The sequence below is a fragment of the Thalia democratica genome, chromosome 2, assembly GCF_965202585.1.
Source record: "Thalia democratica chromosome 2, ktThaDemo2.hap1.1, whole genome shotgun sequence".
NCBI classification, from domain to species: domain Eukaryota; kingdom Metazoa; phylum Chordata; class Thaliacea; order Salpida; family Salpidae; genus Thalia; species Thalia democratica.
Window position 1 is genome coordinate 43,451,587 of NC_139166.1, and position 19,300 is coordinate 43,470,886.

General features: G+C 25.6%; 1 protein-coding gene across 1 annotated transcript in view; it reads right to left on the reverse strand.

Annotated features, from left to right (window-relative positions):
• Window positions 1-15,675: 15,675 nt before the first annotated feature.
• The window catches only part of LOC145830100 (acyl-CoA dehydrogenase family member 10-like), a 31,018-nt gene continuing 27,393 nt past the window's right edge, over window positions 15,676-19,300 (reverse strand). The window contains exons 20-21 of the mRNA XM_082937990.1: window positions 16,903-16,996; window positions 15,676-16,066 (exon numbers count right to left, since the gene is read on the reverse strand). Of these exons, the coding sequence (XP_082794116.1) occupies window positions 15,951-16,066; window positions 16,903-16,996 (210 nt within the window). The 3' untranslated portion in view covers window positions 15,676-15,950. The remainder of the gene's footprint in view (window positions 16,067-16,902; window positions 16,997-19,300) is intronic.

Consider the following 19,300-nt stretch of genomic DNA (forward strand, 5'->3'; position numbering starts at 1 on the left):
GACATTTTTTTAATATCAAGAATCTGTCACTTACTAAAAGTTTAATTCATTTTCTTTCTTTTAGCCAATGGTAAATTATATTTAAAGATTGAATAAGATATATTATATAATAAACTTAACTATAAAAGTTAAGTGTCGAAAACTTATTATTTTGCTTTTTTTTATTTCAAAATATGATGTATATAAATAGAGCAAAATTAATTTACATTTATCATGAAAATTAAAAAGTTTTCAAAATTTAAAATTGCAAAAATAGTTTCTCACGATAAATAGTAGAAACTACTTTAAGAAATTTCTTGTAATCTTTTAAAAGTTATTATTTCACAGGTTTCAGAAAAACACAAAAAAATTAGACTATTAGCGATAATTAAATATGAAATATAAGTTTAAGTTATTTGATTTATTTATATAACTTAAAAACTTGTAATAAAACAATAAAAATTGTTTGTATTGTGAAACTCTAATATAAGTTTAAGTTTATATTAGAGGTGCAAAAAAAGACCAAGTTAAAAGTCAATAGACTTCAAGCTGGATTTACAGTAATGAATAAAAAGTAAATATGTTGCGTGTGATAATCGTTTGAAAAAATAGTTTATTAAAGGAAAAAAAAGAACTTGATGGAGTTTTTTATAAACTTCTGCTCCTAGTTATTATTCTTATTATTGTAAGTTTATTGTCATACGAAGGACCCAGGCATCAAAACCTAGGCCACTTATACAGAAAGACATACAACAAAAAGACAAAAATAAACCAAAATTGTACATTAAAAATGAAAAAAACTGAGTTTAACTGTTTAAAGTTTAAAAATTAACATAAAAACACAAAAATTATAACACAAAATTTATAATTCCGGTGCTTCCGGAAAGAGAACAACAATATCCTACTTCAACTTGACCCGAACAAATGGTTTCACTCCAAAACTGGTTTCACTTTCATTCGAACAACTGGCTTCACATTATTTCAACAACTGGTTCAGCCTTCATTTGAGTAACTGGTTTAACTTTTATCCATACAACTTGTTTCACTTTTATTCGTATAACTAGAACTGCTTTTATCTGAACAACGTGTTTCACTTTTGTTAGGAGAGCCTGCTTCACATTTACTTTCAAATCTTTAATACTCAGATAACTCAGCGTTTGTTGGACTTTCGTAGTAGCTGATAAATGTTGAGAACACTGACTATAAACAAAACTTAAGAACCCAAGGCCCCAAGCACTTTAACAGGCCAATTAACTATGTATTAGGGAACAGGTTTTGTTATACACAGAGGAAAGGCGCCGCTAATAAAGTAAAGCTATAGGTTAAACCAAATTAGACAAATACAACCAGTGGTTAATGATGAAATAACAAAAAAAAAAAACTTATGAACTTTGCTGACAAAATAATTATTTAAATCAAACTTTTTTAACCTTAACCGAAAATGCTCAACTTTTTTACAAGAAACTAATTCGTTTGGAAGCTTGTTCCATAATTCAACTGAACGATAAAAAAAAGTATTATGCCAAACATTATTATTGAAATTATGTATGCATGTAAATTTTCTGTTGTTACCTCTCAGTAAATAAGTACATTTATGAGGTTCAAAAATAGACTGTAAATTAATTGTAGTTTCACTATCAATTAGTTTGAAAAAAGTAATTAAGTCAAACTCAATCCTTCTATACTCTAAAGACTTAATACCAAGTTTTGAGAGTCTATCAAAATAAGATGTGTATGAGATGTTGCAACGGTTGAAGACTATTCTTGTATATTTTCTTTGAATGGATTCAAGATGGTTAATATCTTTCTTCAAGTACGGAGACCAAATTGGTGTGTTGTATTCTAACTTAGGACGAATGTAAACGAGATAATTTTTTTTTAGAATGTTTATATCTGTAGATTTAAAACTCTTTAAAACTTGAAAAGAAATAGTTGATGCAATTTGATAAACGTAATTGATATGTTAGTTCTATTTTAGGTTTTCAGCCATAAAAATTCCCAGATCTTTAAACACTTTAGTTAAAGGTAACCTTATGTTGTTTATTCTAAATTCAGAAGTGATACTAGATGTATTTTTTTGAATGTTTAGAACCTGACATTTACTAGGATTTAAAACTAGTTTTCTTTCTTTTAGCCAATGATAAATTTTATCCAAAGATTTTTGTAGAATTGTGTTAGAATGGCTAAAAATTTTTGTATCGTCTGCAAAGAGATTTATTTTGATATCAACATCTACTTCTAAAGCTATATCATTGATATAAATTATAAATAAAAGTGGGCAAATAACCCCTTCTTGAGGCACTCCACTGAAAACAGGTAAAGACTCTGAAAAAGTGTTACCAATAACTACTTTTTGGGTTCTGTTATCAAGAAACTTTTTGAACCAGCTAAGTAAACTTTTATGAATTTTGTATTGAGTTAAAGTCTTTATTAGTTTAAAATGGGATACAGAGTCAAAAGCCTTTTGAATGTCTGTGTAAATAACTTTAGTTGACTTATTGCTTAGAAATGAAACCAACCATGAAAGTAAGCAATTCAACAGTTGATAACTAGATGATCGATTAGGTAGAAAACCAAACTGTTTATGTGAAATTAGCTTATTTAAAAAAAAGTGATCAAGTATTTTTAGAGAAATTATATGTTCGAAAATTCTACAAAAACTGCTTGTCAAAGAAATGGGTCTGTAGTTTAAAGGGTTGTACTTACTACCATTTTTGTGCACTGGTTTGACATATGAGACTTTCAACTGGTTTGGTACAGAGGATGTAGCTAGTGAACAATTAAAAATTAGTGAAATTGGAGGAATTAGGGAATAAATAGTACGTTTAATAAAATATGAAGGAATGTTTTCAGGCGTTCTGATTATTTTATCTTTTAAATGATTAACAGACTTAATTATTTCATCATTGCTTATGAAGAAGTTTTTCATTTCCAAACACTTTTTGCTAACAAGTTTAAAACTTTTGTCATCACAATCTTTAATAAATACCTTTTGAAAGGATCTGTTAAAAAAAGAGGCTTTATCAAGTTTTGATATTATTGGAAAATTATTTTCATTAATTAATACAGGTAAAGAAGGTGTTAACTTGAGCTTTGATTTTACATAGCTGTAGAATTTTCTTGAGTTTGTGTTTTGGCAAAAACGTTTTTCATGTTCTATGTTGAACACTTTCACTGATTTTTCATATTTTTTTTGATACATTGTATTTTTGTATCATCTGCTTATCTAACTTACATTGTTTGTAGAGTTTTAGTTTTTCTCTTAACAGCTTTTTTAAATCAGAAGGATATGTTTTCATTTTTCTGTCTTGTTTAATCAAAGGCACAAATTGTTTGATTGAAAACTTTATTGTTTTGATAAATTTATAATAAAACATTTGTAGATTTTTTGAGTTGTTAAAAAGAACTTTCCAATTTATTTCTGATAAAAATTTATTAATATTCTCAAAATTTGCTCTACGAAAATCTGGATAGAGTGATTTAGGAGATGGTTTTTTACTTTTGTGAACACTTATCCCAAACAAAATAACATTGTGATCATTTATATTTGTTAAAGGTGAATCAACCAAATGAAACTTAACTCTATCTAATGCCATATAATTACAAAGCAGTAAATCGAGGATATTACCGTTCTTATGGGTAGGTGAGTCAATAAGTTGTGTAAGGAGATTATCTAAACAAAATTTTATAAAACATTTGTGACAGTCATTGTAGGTTGTGCTTGGGATATTCTAGTCTATATTTGGTAAATTAAAGTCACCTAAGATGTAAAAAGGAGACTGTTTTGGAATAAGGTTTCTGATTAAGTCAATCATGTTTGAAACAACAGCTAGAGATTTAAAGGAACTTGGAGGGATGTAGACACATAAAAATCTCAATTTGAGTCCTTTAAGAATCAAATCAAAACATAAAAATTCAAAACCATCAGATGAAACAAAATTAGTTTTTACTTCAATTAATTTTAAAAAGTTTTTAAATATAACAGCAACGCCTCCTCCCCTGCCTATTCTGTCATTACGGATTATATTATACCCAAGAGGACAAAAATTTGAATCAATAACATTTGAATTTAACCATGTTTCAGTTAAAACAAATAAATCTAAATTTTGTGTAGACATATAACATTCAATGAAGCTTATCTTGTTTAAAATAGATCTTATATTAGTATATGAAACATTTAAAAATAAATCTCTACTAGAGGTTAAACTATTAGAAAAATCAGTGCCTGAGGCCTTAGTATTAGATCCATTAAAGATTAAACTAGATGATTTAAGGTGCATGTCAGTGTTGAAGCTTGACTTTTTAGGCCCAGAGATCCTTGGCGTTAAATCGAAAGGGCAGTTGAGTACTTTCAACTATTTTGTTTTGTTTTATAACGTATCTTATGTTCAAGTTTTTACTTTCAGCTTCTGCTTGTTTTTGTTTTAGTTCAAATCTCAATTTTCTAAAATGTTCCATCTCTGATTTTGTTCGATCAATATTAATGTAGATACTAATTTGTTTTCCCAGATGCTATATTTTAAAGTTTCTTAGACTCAATAATCGTTTTCTGCTAGATTTTGTCAGTAGCTTCAAAATTATTGGTCTCGTTTTATTGCAGCTGTATTTACCAATACGGTATAATGTATTTAATTCAGTTTCAGCTATCTTGTTGGAACCTAGAGAACTTTGTATTTTATTGAGGTCATTTTTTGCATTTTCTACCGTATAAACTGATGTATTGCTAATGTTTTCGGGAATAGTAAATACTATGACATTTAAAGTTTTTTTTTCTTTCAATTTCTTTTCAGTTTCAGCATTTATTTGATGTGTTACTAGTGACAATTTACTGTCAATGTTACTGATAAAGTCTGGTTGTTTTTGAAAGGAGTTTGTTGATGCTTCTGCATACATTGAAAGTTTCTTTTCAAAATTATCAAACTTTTTGCAGAACTCTGTTTTAAATTTCATAAAACTTTTATTTAGTGAACTGATTTTGTGATCAAGAGACTTTTCTGTAGTTTGTTTCTTGTAGACCTACTCATGAGTTTTTTGTGTATTCTGGATACTGATTTCAAGTTCCTTGATTTTAGTTTCATACTGACTTTTCAAGTTATGGATTTCTTTTTTCATTGACTGAAATTTGGCATCATTTTTTCTTCCTAGTTGTAGCAAACTTTCCTTTGTTGCTTTACTAACTTTGCAGTTTTCAATGATACTTTTTATTTCCAATTCAGACATATTAATTTACTTAAATATAACCTTATTCAATATATTTATACTTAATTTAACTTTAATTAATTTACTATTCTATTTCAAAATGTTTGTTCAGTACTTATTTCGTTTTTACTTACGTTATTTCAACTGTTCCTAATAAAGTAATGTTAAATAATTTTTTGTCAACTAAAGTAACTTAAGTCGTTAGTTAAAACATTTTGTATATTATATAGACTTAAGTGAAGGTATTAAAAAAGATTACCTGGGCGAGATTTGATTAACCTCGGACTTGTTTTACAAATAAACATGTCTGTTCAATTATTACTAACTTTTTTTGCTCTAGGGCTAAGTAGGAATTTATTATTTATGTGAAATCAAGACGGTCACTCGACGTAACATACTTTTCCGGTTTGTTATATGACATAGCTGTTTTAATATCTGTTTAATGTTTATATCTGTTTATACCTAAAAATCATGCTTTTTCACTTAATATAACAAAAGTATTTAATTTCTCTTAGTGTTTGTTTGAGTTCCATTATCTTATTAAGCCTATGCAAGTTGTATAACAACTTGTAAAAGTTATTAAAATGAAACTTAAAACTAACCTACTATAAAACGTTAATACATTAGTCAGCAATAATACAACATTTACAAAAGACTTACAATGTAGTTTTAGATTGTAATATAAAGGTTTTTGTATCTGAATATTACAATTGTAAAGGTTTACTTTTTAAAATTAACTTATGTTAAAATTATTTAGTCACGTGAATTAATATAAGGTCCAACTTAAATATAGTTATATCTGCTTACTTTAAAATTCTACAAAGAATTGTTTAAAATACTGTAAAGTAAACGATTTAGTGAATTGTATATGATTAACGAAAAACGTCTGTTAAAGTAGGTTGAAAGAACAAAAAATATGAAATAATGAAAAAAAATTGAATTTATGTGTAGTATGAAATATCAAAAAATGAGGTAACAAAAGTAGATTAAACTTATGTTAAGTTAATGCTAAAATTAAAATTTATACTAATAGCACATTAAAATCATTATGTTTTAAAGAAACTAAAGTAAATAAAAATTAGAAAAAAATATTTTAATAACTTTATTAAGACTAGTTTGTTTTTGCATAAAATCCAGATTAAAAAATAAAAATAAAATAAACAAATAGAATGGGTTAGAAACGATCGGGTTAGAAATGATCGGGTTAGAAATTATCGGGTTAGAAATGATCGGGTTAGAAATTATCGGGTTAGAAATGATTGGGTTAAATCGGGTTAGAAATGATCGGGTTAGAAATGATCGGGTTAGAAATGATCGGGTTAGAAGTGATTGGGTTAGAAGTGATCGAGTTAGAAGTGATCAAGTTAGAAGTGATCGGGTTAGAAATGATCGGGTTTGAAGTGATCGAGTTAGAAACGATCGTGTTAGAAGTGGTCGGGTTAGAAAGGATCGGGTTAGAAATGATCGGGTTAGAAATGATCGCGTTAGAAACGATCGGGTTAGAAGTGATCGGGTTAGAAATGATCGCGTTAGAAACGATTAGGTTAGAAATGATCAGGTTAGAAATGATAGCGGGTTAGAAATGATCGGCTCCCGGCTATTACACATTGAATTTGAAAATCTAAGCAAAAAAAAAACTTCTAACTTATACTCTTTGAAAATACCTAGAACTTTGATGGTTTTTAAATATGAAATAAATTTTTTTGATAGATAAAAATATGTATTATATACAATATATAAAAAAGTATATTCTTTTAATTTTACAATATTAAAGACTTAGTTTTACCTTAAGTTTTTTATACAACAAAGAAAAATAAAAATTGAAGTTTTATAAAACCTGGAAGAAGTTGCTTAAAGTTCAGTGGCCACCCTGGAAGAAGAAGCACAAATTCTTTAGTCGGCAAACCAAACATTGATTTTTTTTTCAAAAGGTACTGGATCAATTAGAAATTTATCTTTACAGAAAATAATATGTTTTCCAATTTTTTCAGTGGCCACTAAACCTGGAAAAATCTGAAACTTTACAACCTAGGCTAAAGAAACCTGGCATTCAAGAATTTTTGAAAAACTACTTCAAAAACTTACAATTTTAAACAGTTTTTATATGTTAAGCAGTAATTATTTTTGATAAATTCCAATGTTGTTATACTACTTTACACAGTATTTAAACTAGTAATAATAGACTCAAAAACGTATGATTTTAAAAACCTAGAAGAATTTTCTCAAAAGCTAGTTGCAACTCTGTATTCAAGCTTATACCTTAATAAAAGGTTTTATGTTGTTTATCTACTAAATTCTAAAAAATTATCGTAAATAAAGTACCACAGCTAAATGTTTATTATTTTTGCTAATTTCATTAAATACTTTATGAAGTTCTATGTATTAACATTGTTTATTGAACGACAAAAAAAGGCTCAAAGTATTTGGACGTATACACGAAAAAACTTTACTTGTTTATTTTTAAATTATTGTAAAAGAAATAAACTTAAAAATGACTTTGACTTGGTTTAAAGTCAAAAATACAGCATAAAATACATAGACGCACAAAAACAAGAACGAGAATTTACAATGATGTTAAATTATATTCTTTAAAGTTTAATTGTACAAATGTCAAGAGTCTTTAAAAAACTTTTTTAATTGATTTTTTTTTTGGTAAAGTAAAACAAGAGGTTGAAAGCATAACAGTATAGAAGTTTTAATAATCTTATTTTTAAGTGTTAAACTTATCATTACATTTTCAAAATTTGCCTATACTTGTATGTTAATCACTTTACAACTTTTTTAGAATTAATCTTAAACTATTAGTGTACGTTAGTATTTTAGCATAAAAGTAAAGTTTAGTCTAAAAAATAGTTTTAAATTGCAGTTTATAGCTGTTTGCCTCGTATCGTGTTAAGTGCAGTCATAAAAAAGTGATAACTCGAGAAAAAGTGACACCTATGCAAAACTGACACTCTACAAAAATAACTCTTCGTGCAAAAGTGATGTTGTGTAAAATTGACGTGCATAATTTATTGGGTGGGAATTGATTCGGGTGGGAACTGATCGGGTGGGAATTGGTTTGGTTGGGAATTGTTCGGATGGGAACTGATCGAATGGCAATTGATCGGGTGGGAATTGTACGCGGGTTGGAACTGAACAGTTCCCATATTGCATATTCGTAAGTTAAAAAGCTACAAAAGTTTTTTTTTTTTACTCTATTGTTTCTTTTATAGTAAATCTAAAGATTTTTTGAATTTTAGGCTATTTCGATGGGAACATTTTGCAATCGATTTTGCAAGAGCGTCACTTGTGCACGAAGAATCATTTTTGTTCGAGAGTAAAAAAATACATAAAGCAAAAAAAATAAATGGTAAAAAAAACAAGAAAAAAATACAAAAGATTAATAAAAAAAAAATTACCGACCGAGGGTAAGGGTTAGTGGTAACAGTGATAGAAAAAACAAAATGAGAAAAGAACAAAAACATATAAAAATCTAGAAAAAAAATAAAAAATAACTAATGAGAAAACAATAAAAAAAAAGTTACCGAGCGAGGGTAAGAGGTAACAGTGATAGTTAAAAAAAAATATCTAACAAAATTTATTGATCAAAAAAAACGGGAAAATAAAAATGCAAAAGATCCCCTTGGTCCTAAAGTGACGTTCGTGCAAAAATATCGCCGTGCAAAAGTGACACCTACCCATTTCGATATTTATGAAAGCTACTTTTTAATGTTACGCAGTATCAGTTAAGTAGTTGGCAACAAAAATGAAGTTTTGTACTTTTTTGAAATGGATAGTTAAGCAAGAAGTTTGTGTAAATATTTTTTGCAAAAAAAAATTCAAGAAATAAAAAAATACTTTTTTATTAAATTTTAAAGAAGTTCAGTTAACAAGTTGTTGGCTAATCAATTTCCATAGCCTAAACTCTTTTTTTTTAAACGTGTACTGCAAAATTAAGTTTAAATAGTACACATTGATAATTTTAAAATTATAGAAAATATCTTAAGTTAAAACTATCACCACATCTTCAAATATAAACATTATGCCCGAGTCAAGTATGTAAAAATTTTTTTAAAGTATTTTAACTTACCTCTTTAATAACTATTAACCTATATATCAATCAAAAAATAATAAATAAACAAAAAAATCAAATAAAACTTATAATATTTCAGCAACTAACCACTCTTTAAATTAAGTGATAGTTATGTTTCTAAAAAGAATGAAGTTAACACTTATTGATATTCAGTATTATAATGAAGTTTATCAAAAAAGTTATTATACTTTTTATTGGTATATTTTCTTATGAATTGAGTAATATTTTTGTAGAGCATTTTACTTTTGGAGGACTATAAATATTATTTTTAATCATATTGATTGTAGCTTGTTAAATTGCTCGATTTTTAACATAAACTACTAGCCAACTTGTCTGAAGAACTTAGCCAATAGATACAGATGACATTAAATTAATTTTTTACGAATGTCATTAAAAACAAGCAACTGATAAGTATTATATATGTATTAATGTTTGTCATTAAAATATTAGCAATAAGAGGCTGCTAAATACTAAAAAAGACAAATTGGGAATAATTTTAATTTAATTTGTTTTTAAAAATATTTGATAAAAAATAAATAACTTTTGAAGTTTTCAAAACAACAAGTTCATAATTTAAAATCTTTTTATTTAATACTACTACTTTTTTGCACTTCCAAAGAAACTTTACATTTTATAGTTTTCTAAATATTTCAACCTTAAACGTGCTAAAGAAATTAAATAAAAACTTAAATAATTTTAAAAATGAATATTTATAATAAAGTGCTATTATTTTTGAAAAAATAGGCCAACTTTATTGATTCATTCAATTTTAGCCTTTAAAACTCTAGTTTAGAAACTTAAAGTTAGTTTATATTTTTAGTCACAGTGATTTTTGGAATTCATTTGCACATTTACGTTTTATTTTTTTAAAGATAATTGTTTTAAATTTGTTTCTAAAACAAAACAATATATATATATATATATATATATACATGTACTTTTTTATTATGTTAATATTTTAGCTAGGTATTTAAGCTTTTATTTCTTTAAATCAAGTTTTTGACTTTTTAAACTTTTAATAAACTTAGGTTGGTTTAAACAACTAAGAAAAGTTTTTTGAATATTGGCTTTGATATTACCATTAAAGCCAATTTGTTTGTAACAGACTTCCTAGATATAACTTTAGATCTACAAAACGAAAGCTTAAGCCGTATAGAAAACGAAATATGCATTCGGTTTATGTGAATAGCAAGTCAAACCATCCAGAGTGTGTGTTAATACATATTATGGTCGCGGTAAATAACCGCCTTCAAAAGATTTCTAGCAATCAAAGTATATTTAAGGAAACAACTTAAGACTGCCAGAAAGCTATAAGAGCAAGTGGATATGATCAGGAGTTAGCCTATGGCCAAAAATACGAGAAGAGTAATAACCTAAAAAAGAGGGAGAGGAAATATACTATACTTTAATGCTCAATTCTGCAAAAGTGTAGCAACACGGGTAGGGAAACGCTTCCTAGAGATTGTGGATAAAAACTTTACTGAAGACTATCCATATCGTTAAGTTTTTGACAGGAAGACACTAAAAGTGTCTTATTTTCTGTATGCAAAACATGAGGCAACTAATAACGGCACACAATCGAAAGATGTTAGACTAGCAAGAAAAAGAGAAGCGAATGTGTGACTGAAGAAAGGAATAATGTCTGGTTAATGGTAAATGTCTAACGTAAAATCTGATTTATATAGCGACAATGAAAACTGAAAACAAAAAAAGTTTTATATTGGCTGTACTGGACTAACGATCAAATATCGCTACACAAAACACAGGCACAGCTTTAAACATGAAAAACATGGAAATGCGACAAGTTTATCACAGTATATTTGGAAACTCAAAAATAGCAGAGTTGACTTTAAAATTTACTAGGAAATATTAACAAAACGAAAATCAAATACAGTTTAAAAAAAAATCAGTCTACCGAAACTTGTGGTCTGATGATCGAATTGGCATGATCAACCCTTTTGTTTAAAAAATGGATGTAAATTATGCAAAGCGGAAAAAATATAAATTTTAAACATTAAAAAATCAGAATCTCTAAACAAAAGAAATGAAGTGCAAACTGGTTGTTTACATTACCGAAAACAATGTATATAAAGACTGTGTTATTAATGTTGTTGAAAATGCACTAGTTAATTATTCTATTATAACGTAATATATAATTTTTATAATTTCATTACTGTACTTAGAAGCTTGCCTTTAATTGAATAAAATGGACGCGTGTTGAACGAAGAAACAGTTGTTTCAAGAGAAGTTTATTTTTGTGCTACTTTATATTTGCTTTGTATGAATTTCACCTAAACAGAATTAATAAACATTTTTTATTGTAATAAATTGTTAAACAATTACAAAATCGCAAATCTGTATTTGCAGTTGTTGCATGTTTTATAAGCGTTTTGAAGCTAGCAAATATTTTATAAATTACCTATTTTCATAAAAAATTCTGATAAGTTACAAAATAGTATCTAAGAAAATAAAAAAGAAACTTGACTATAGAATTTAATTTAAGACTTACAATCAATTTTTAATCAACTTTTAAACTGTGCCGTACGACTCGATAACCGAAAGGTTCCTTTGTACACCAGGTTCTTAGACCAAACTTTTTGAGCGCTTTTTTTATTGTTTAATAAACAATAAGAGACTGTCTAAAGTTTCTAAATGTATAATTATAAAAACCTACTTATTTACAAAAAAAAAAATTCTAATGTAAAACAAATGAAATAGTACCAGTCTATAAGAATATATATTTAGAGATTTTGTTTTTAAAAGACGGAACTAGGTCGCAGATTGTCACATGGATCGTTGTTGATGGTCGAGCGGTGCAGTCTAATGCTTATTATATGGTTTCGTAACATCTTAGATTTGCTGAAGATAGCCAAAATAAAACTAATAAAAAAATTAAAAATACTTATCTGTAATTTTAAAATTAAATGATATGTATGGTTTTTATATATATAGTACTAGTATAGCTTTTAATATTATAGACAAAGGGTTTTTTGCTTAACAAAATAGGTTGCTTGGTAAAAGAGTATAATTTCGTTCGTATTTAAATCATTTCTAGATTAAAAATAGTTTAAAAATTTGTTAGGTTGTATCCCAACCTGATAAAACGTAGATTTTAGTGTGCCACAAAGCTTCAATTTTCAGATATTTATTGATAAATACGTATAATTGATTTTCAAAATTATTATAGTTCAAAGTTTTATAGAAGTCTCACTATTTCGTTCAAGCTAGAAAAAAAAAGTTTACCTAAAATTACTAATCTTAATTTAGAACTTTAAACAGTTGCTTGTAGACAACAAACTTAAACTAAATATTGACAACGCTTGACGTATAATCTTTTGTTTAGTACAGTTTAAATTTCAATAATGTAAAATAGGCTAAAATTTGAAAACAGTAAATAGTAAATTAAAAAGTTATTCTTGTTTAAATGATTTCAATATAGGTGAAGTAATTATAAAAAGTAACTATAGTTATTTGAGTGTTATAGTAATTTTTTACCTATGAACTTACGTGATATATCGTCTGTTAATCCAGTTACAGTTTTTTTTTCTAGTAGTCGCCATTTAAATATTGCTACTTAAGTATATACCTAATAATACAACAAACCCTAATATGTAATATTAACTATTTACAAATGACGATAAAACAACACATTAATCTAAATACATACTTACCAAAAACGTGAGGCTTATTATCTTATTAAAATTGTGAAAAACGATTATCTAACTTTAAAAAAGGGAAAAAAACCTAAGAAGCAACTTACTTTGTGCGTAACTGAACAAAACAATAGACTTCACTTACAGTTAAAGTTTAAAACGTTGAATCAATTTCAGGTGTAGACTTTGTTGATTGGATAAACTGTTTGAAACTTAAAATGAAAGCTCTTCGGTAGAAAAGAACAGGCAACTGGTGCTAAAACTCTAAACTCGAAATCGTCAAAAAATAGCTGAGATTACATATCTAATGTGAGTATAAAAGAGTGCTAGTTAGTTGTTGCCTAGATCTGTTACTGATTTTGCGTCGAAATTTAACATTTTAAAAGCAATAAAACTTTCTAAACTTTCAAAGTGGGTTATGCAAGGATTAATCTTAATTCTTAAGTCCGAACTTAGTCCAAGGTATCTTTCAAATTTATTCCCCTTTCAAGTTGACACAAAACAGTGGTATTTTCGATCACTTGCATGAAAATATACCGTGTCAAAACTCAAACATTGAGAATAACTTCAAAGTTCTAAAAACGTGTGCTTTAGGTGAACATACAGCTTAGAATCGATGCTAATCGAAATAAGATAGCTATATTGACAATGTTTCAACTTAATTCTATTTATGACTTTAGTTTAAATAGATTGCTTTAAATATAGTTGTATAATTAGATTATAATCAATATAAATGTTAGCATTTTTCAAATCAGTACTACATTTCATTTAAATTAAAAAAAAATATTTTAGTATAATTCAAAAGTTTTAAGTAATAAATATACTTATAAAAACGAAAAATATAGTGATTTTAAGTATAGAATGGTACTTAAATACAACAAAACCCCTTCCGACAATCAGAATAGTTAACTTACTACTTTAGATATTTTTTGTTTTTGAAAGTTTACAGCTAACTATTAAGGTTGAATTTCCAAACATAACTTTTTATAGAAGTTCTATATATATAATTTTTTTAGATAGTTTTTGAATATGTTAAAGTCTTTAATTAAGAATTGTTTTTAAACTTTTGCTTAGTAACATGTATTCATGATTTACTTATTTTAAACTACTACTTTTCCATTTTTTTATTACAAAGCTAATTATTATTAAGATTAAAATATACATTTAGTTTACATCTATTAATAAATTTTGTTTTTTTAACAAATTGTTAAACTCTTAATAACTTTTAAAACAGATTCCAAGTTTAGTTACAATGAGAGTAACATTCTCGAAAGTACTATAAACTTTAAAGATGAAAACAAACTTACAGAATTTTTAAAATAAATTTTTTTATTAATTGTTAAAAGCTGACATAAATAAGTAAAAAAATATACTGAAATAAAATATGACTAACTAATTTTAAACCTTACAGTTTTGGTAAAATATAAGAAAACTAATATATTTAAATAAGTAAATAGTGTAAAAATTATTGAATTTTTTCCCATGTTTACAACAATATGATTTAAAAAAAATGTGACTAGTTAAATATTAATTTAATTATTATTTCTATTAAATCTCAAACTAATAACTATTACTTATTCATTACGTTTGAGTAAAATAAGCTTAAAAAAAGTCAATTTAGTCTAAACTTAGAAAAAAACTAACATTGTCTGTACATAACAATATTAGAAATTTTATAGAGTTTATAGCATTAACATTATTGTTCATAAAAGTTTAAATTTCCCGATCTTCAGTAATCGCCAAAAAACATATTTAAATACCAAATTAAAATTCTGAAAGAGTGCTATAAAATAAAACTAATCTGCTTATAAAGAAAGAAACTTACAATTTTTTAGCCTTTTCAAAAAACAAATTACTCTTAACTTTCTTTAAGAATCCCAGAAATTTTCAAGCATTTGTAATGAAAGTTATATTTGCCAATGTTCCCTTAAACAAAATGAAAATTTAAAATGCAATAGTGTGTTTAAAGAAAAATAATAAAAACTTCGTTCAATGACTTATAAATTTCAAGCATTTTAACTAGAATTTTACCAACATTGCCAAAAAAAAACTTATCTTACCGGTCGTGTACCCTGTCGTTGACCGAAAGGTTTTTCTTTACCTTGGGTTTGTTAACCATACTTTGTTGAGTCTAATTCTTATTGATTTTTTAGGATAGACTGTGTTACTTAATCAAAAAACTACCTTTAATTAAACTGCTTACAAACTAACTTAAAAGCATTTTTTTAAAGTTATTAACAAGCTTATTTTACATACAATACTCATGTAATATTTGAATTTTATTGATGCTAAATCAATTGGCACAGCTAAGACCAAAACTACAAACAAAAAATCAAAGCATTTAAATAAATATAACTTAAATTAAACCTAAAAAAACTTAAAACAATATGCTTTATTCGATAAATTAAAACATTATATAAACACGAGAATTAAGTTCAGGTTTGAGTCTTGTACTTATCAACTAGTATAAACTCAAAGGAAATTTCCAAATTGTCAAACGAAAGTTCAAATAAATTTTCTTTATAAAAACATTAAGTAGTGTTATTGCTGACAGGTATTAAATTTCAGAAAAACATTCTTTGCAGTAGTTCTAAATCCGAATAATGCAAAAGATAAAATTAGTAAATTATCAATTAGTTATCAGATTAACTAATAACTATTACTAACAGTAATATTTTTTTATTAAATTTCTTATGTTTTGCATAATTCGGAGTTAGAACTACTGCAAAGAATTATAATATCAAAAAAAAACCTCTTTTTTTCGTACACCTATATTATACAAATTACTTTTCTATATATTCTATTAGAAAAAATTACATGGCTCTCATCCTCGTAATTCGAGAAAAAGATTGAGTATATATATAATTAACTAAATTAAGATTTAGAATATGATTGAAGGTAAACAGATTAATTGCCTTAAATTATTATTATTATTCATTAAAAAAGCACGATAACCTAAATAAAATTGCTTTATAGTTTGAATTGATTATATTCAAAAAAATTATAAACATATAAAAACTCTAATAAGCATTAAGACATTTAATTCAATGAAGTTCTTGCTTAGCAATTGACATGAGATGCACTTCGTCCGGTCCGTCAGCCAGACGTAAAGCTCGAGACCAGCCATAAAACATCGACATTGGAAAGTCAATACTCAGCCCTAAGTAGTTTGAAAACATTACTTTATTGATTAGAAAAGTTTAACTTTATTTTGTGTTATATTAAAAATTCACACAAACTTGAAACTATTATAGTTAAGCTACTTTTTAAATTAAACAAATAATGTTCTCAACTTCAGTGAGGGAACAAAATACTGAAATTAATTTAATTAAAAATTTATTTTACAAACTAAGTTTTGCACAAATAGCTCATCAGTAAAAAAAACTGGAAAAAAAACAAATTGAATTAATGTATAAAATAACGTTATTTCACACTAACTTAGCCAAAATCTTATAGTAAAACAAGACACTTCTAGGCTTGAAACAGGAATTAGAATCGAAAACATATATAATTTCTAGATTATTTTCAGACATTTCAGTAAGTTTGGTGTGTTTTAAATTTTTTTATTAAATTTTGGCATTTTGGAATAGTAAACATATAATATTGAAATTTTTAATATTCTAAAACGATTGACTAAAAAAATATACCTACTTGCTAACTTATCATTTAAACTTGAAATACGTTAGAGTTTACATACAGAGCTAATAAACACAAAACAATATTTTAACTTAGTTGCTTGAGTTTGTAATACTAACTCAAATTTATGATTAAAGTTAGTTTTACAGTTTGCTGAGCAGGAAATGATGTTTTTTTTTTTTATTATATTAGCTTTAACTTTTATTAAACTTAAATGATAAAAAACATGTAAGTAATTTATTTTTTGTTTATCATAAGTAACAAAAGACTATATAAATATCAAACACTTAGTTTAAAATAGTTGCTACGTAGTTATTTATTTTTCAATAACTTGATTACAAATTAAAAAAAAAATTATACCTGCTGCACCATGAGCCTGTACGCATCTGTCGATGATGTTGCAAACTGTTTGAGGTGTGGCAACTTTGATCATAGCAATCTCCTTTTTAGCTTTCTTTAAATTATTATTTATTATTTTATGCTAAATTCTATATTTTTGTCATAAGTTAATGTTCTTAACACTTAAACACGCCCCTGAAGTGTCAAATAAACTTAAGTTTTGTATGAGTTTTTGTATAAATATTTAAAACATGATTATTCTACTTAAACTAGATATACTATAGAATAAACAAGTAATTAATATACTTTTTAAATCAAGTTAATTTTCTGTTAGAGATTTTATGAAGACTTTTATCTTTAAAGTAGCTTATGTAAGAAAACCAAAGAAAATTGAATTGAGCATACTAAAAACTACAAAATAAAAAGTTTAGTTAAAAAACTGTTATGAATGACACATATAATTTTGATTTGAAAAAAGAAATAAAATGTAGACATAAACTGAACAATTTTTATGTAAGAGGTTAAAATTTGATTAACTTCTTTATATGTGTTTGTACTTTAGAACATTTTAAGTTGTACAAAAAAAATATTAAGAAGTTAATTTTTTACATAGTAAAGCAAAAGTTTTAATATAAAGTTATCTGCCATAAATATATGTACGCTGATATTAGGTCAAAAGTGTTGTATGGTAATCAATTTCAAACTTTGGCTTAAAACTAACATTTAATTCAAAAAAATTTACTAAATTTATAATTTAGTTTGATCAATCTAGATTAAATGTAACAATTTCAACATATCAGGAAAATATATACATTCTTGCGGCTAAAATAAAAATAGTATTAATCAATTGTTATTAATAAAAACAAACTACAAATAAACATAGTCCTATTATTGTCGATTTTCACATACAGTTAAAGTTTTTCTAATACCATTTTGTTTGCTGTATAATTACTTGATAGAAAGTAATATCTAACAAAGAAGGGGATAATCATATAATATTATAGAAATTTGTTAAGAAAACTATTTCTAGATATATATTTTTAATACTTGTATATCATTTGCATAGAAAGTTTTTATAGTATAAGTTATAATTTAGTAAACTAAGTCGAGATATTAAAAAAAAGTAATCAAAACTTACTACAAGTGCCAAACAATTACAATGCTTTAATGATGAAATACTAAATGCTGAAACGCTTTTTTTTTTGGAAAAATGCGTACTTTACAAAACGTTTAATTATGCGGTCGCGTAGATACACGTATATTTCACTTAAGTTTAAAAAAAAAATTATTTAAAAACTACAAGGCAGATATTTTAGTTTTGACTGCTTTTATAAGTTTTTTATCATAATAAGTAGTTAAAGTCAGTAAAAACGAAATAAAATCCTAAAATTTTTATCTAAATATTTAAAAAATTTACCTTAAAATTTATAACTTATCATATAAAATCATATTAGATTGATAAAAATACTTTACAACTGCATATCAACCAACTTTTAGTTTAGAATCAAAGCTTTATCTATTATCATAAAAGTATTCAAAGTAATGTATAAGTATTACAGCAATATATTAACTTAATTTATAGTAGTTCTTTACAAAAAGCATTCTTAAAATTAAAACAGTCAAATTTTAAACAGCTTTACTTAAAAAAAAAAGTTTTAATATTCAAAAAAAAAAATTTTGGCTAAAAATATTTCAAAATAGAAAAGTTTTACCAGTTTAGACAATTACTCAATATAAAATACATTTGCACTCCTTAAATCTTTTAAACAACTTGTATTTATTTGTAAGTTAAAAAAATTAATTTTTAAATAATTATGACGAATATACTTGAGCAATTAACTTCTTATTCTTAAATAACAAATAATTAAAATAGAGACATTGTGTTGTTTTTTAATTTGATTTAAAGTGCGCTGTACTTTAAAGCCGCAGTAGAAAAATATCTTTGTTATAAAAAAATAAACTATTTTACACGTGTTGGTTTTAAAAATTTGCATTATTGCACACTGGTAAATAAAGAAATAGAAAAAGTAGACTAAACTAAAGCCTTAACTAAAAGGTAAAGAAAATAAAATTCATCAACTTGAACTACAATATTTTCTTAAAATAATATAACACAGCCAGCCTTAAAGTTTTAGACAAAACAAAGTCTTAGTGAAAAACAGAATGTATTTTTTACAATTTTAACATTAAGCTTTTAGTAATTTTCTATCAAATTCATGTTAACTTTTGACCAAATTTTCCAAACTCTTACTTAATAACTAGTCTGTATAACTGCAATATAGAAAATAAAAATATGCTACCTCTACACACAAGTTTTTCAACATGATTGAGAATGTTTTAAACAAACGAAAGAACTCTTAAAACAGTTTTATATAAAATTGTAATATATTTTTAAATGGTTTTTACAACTTTTAGCATT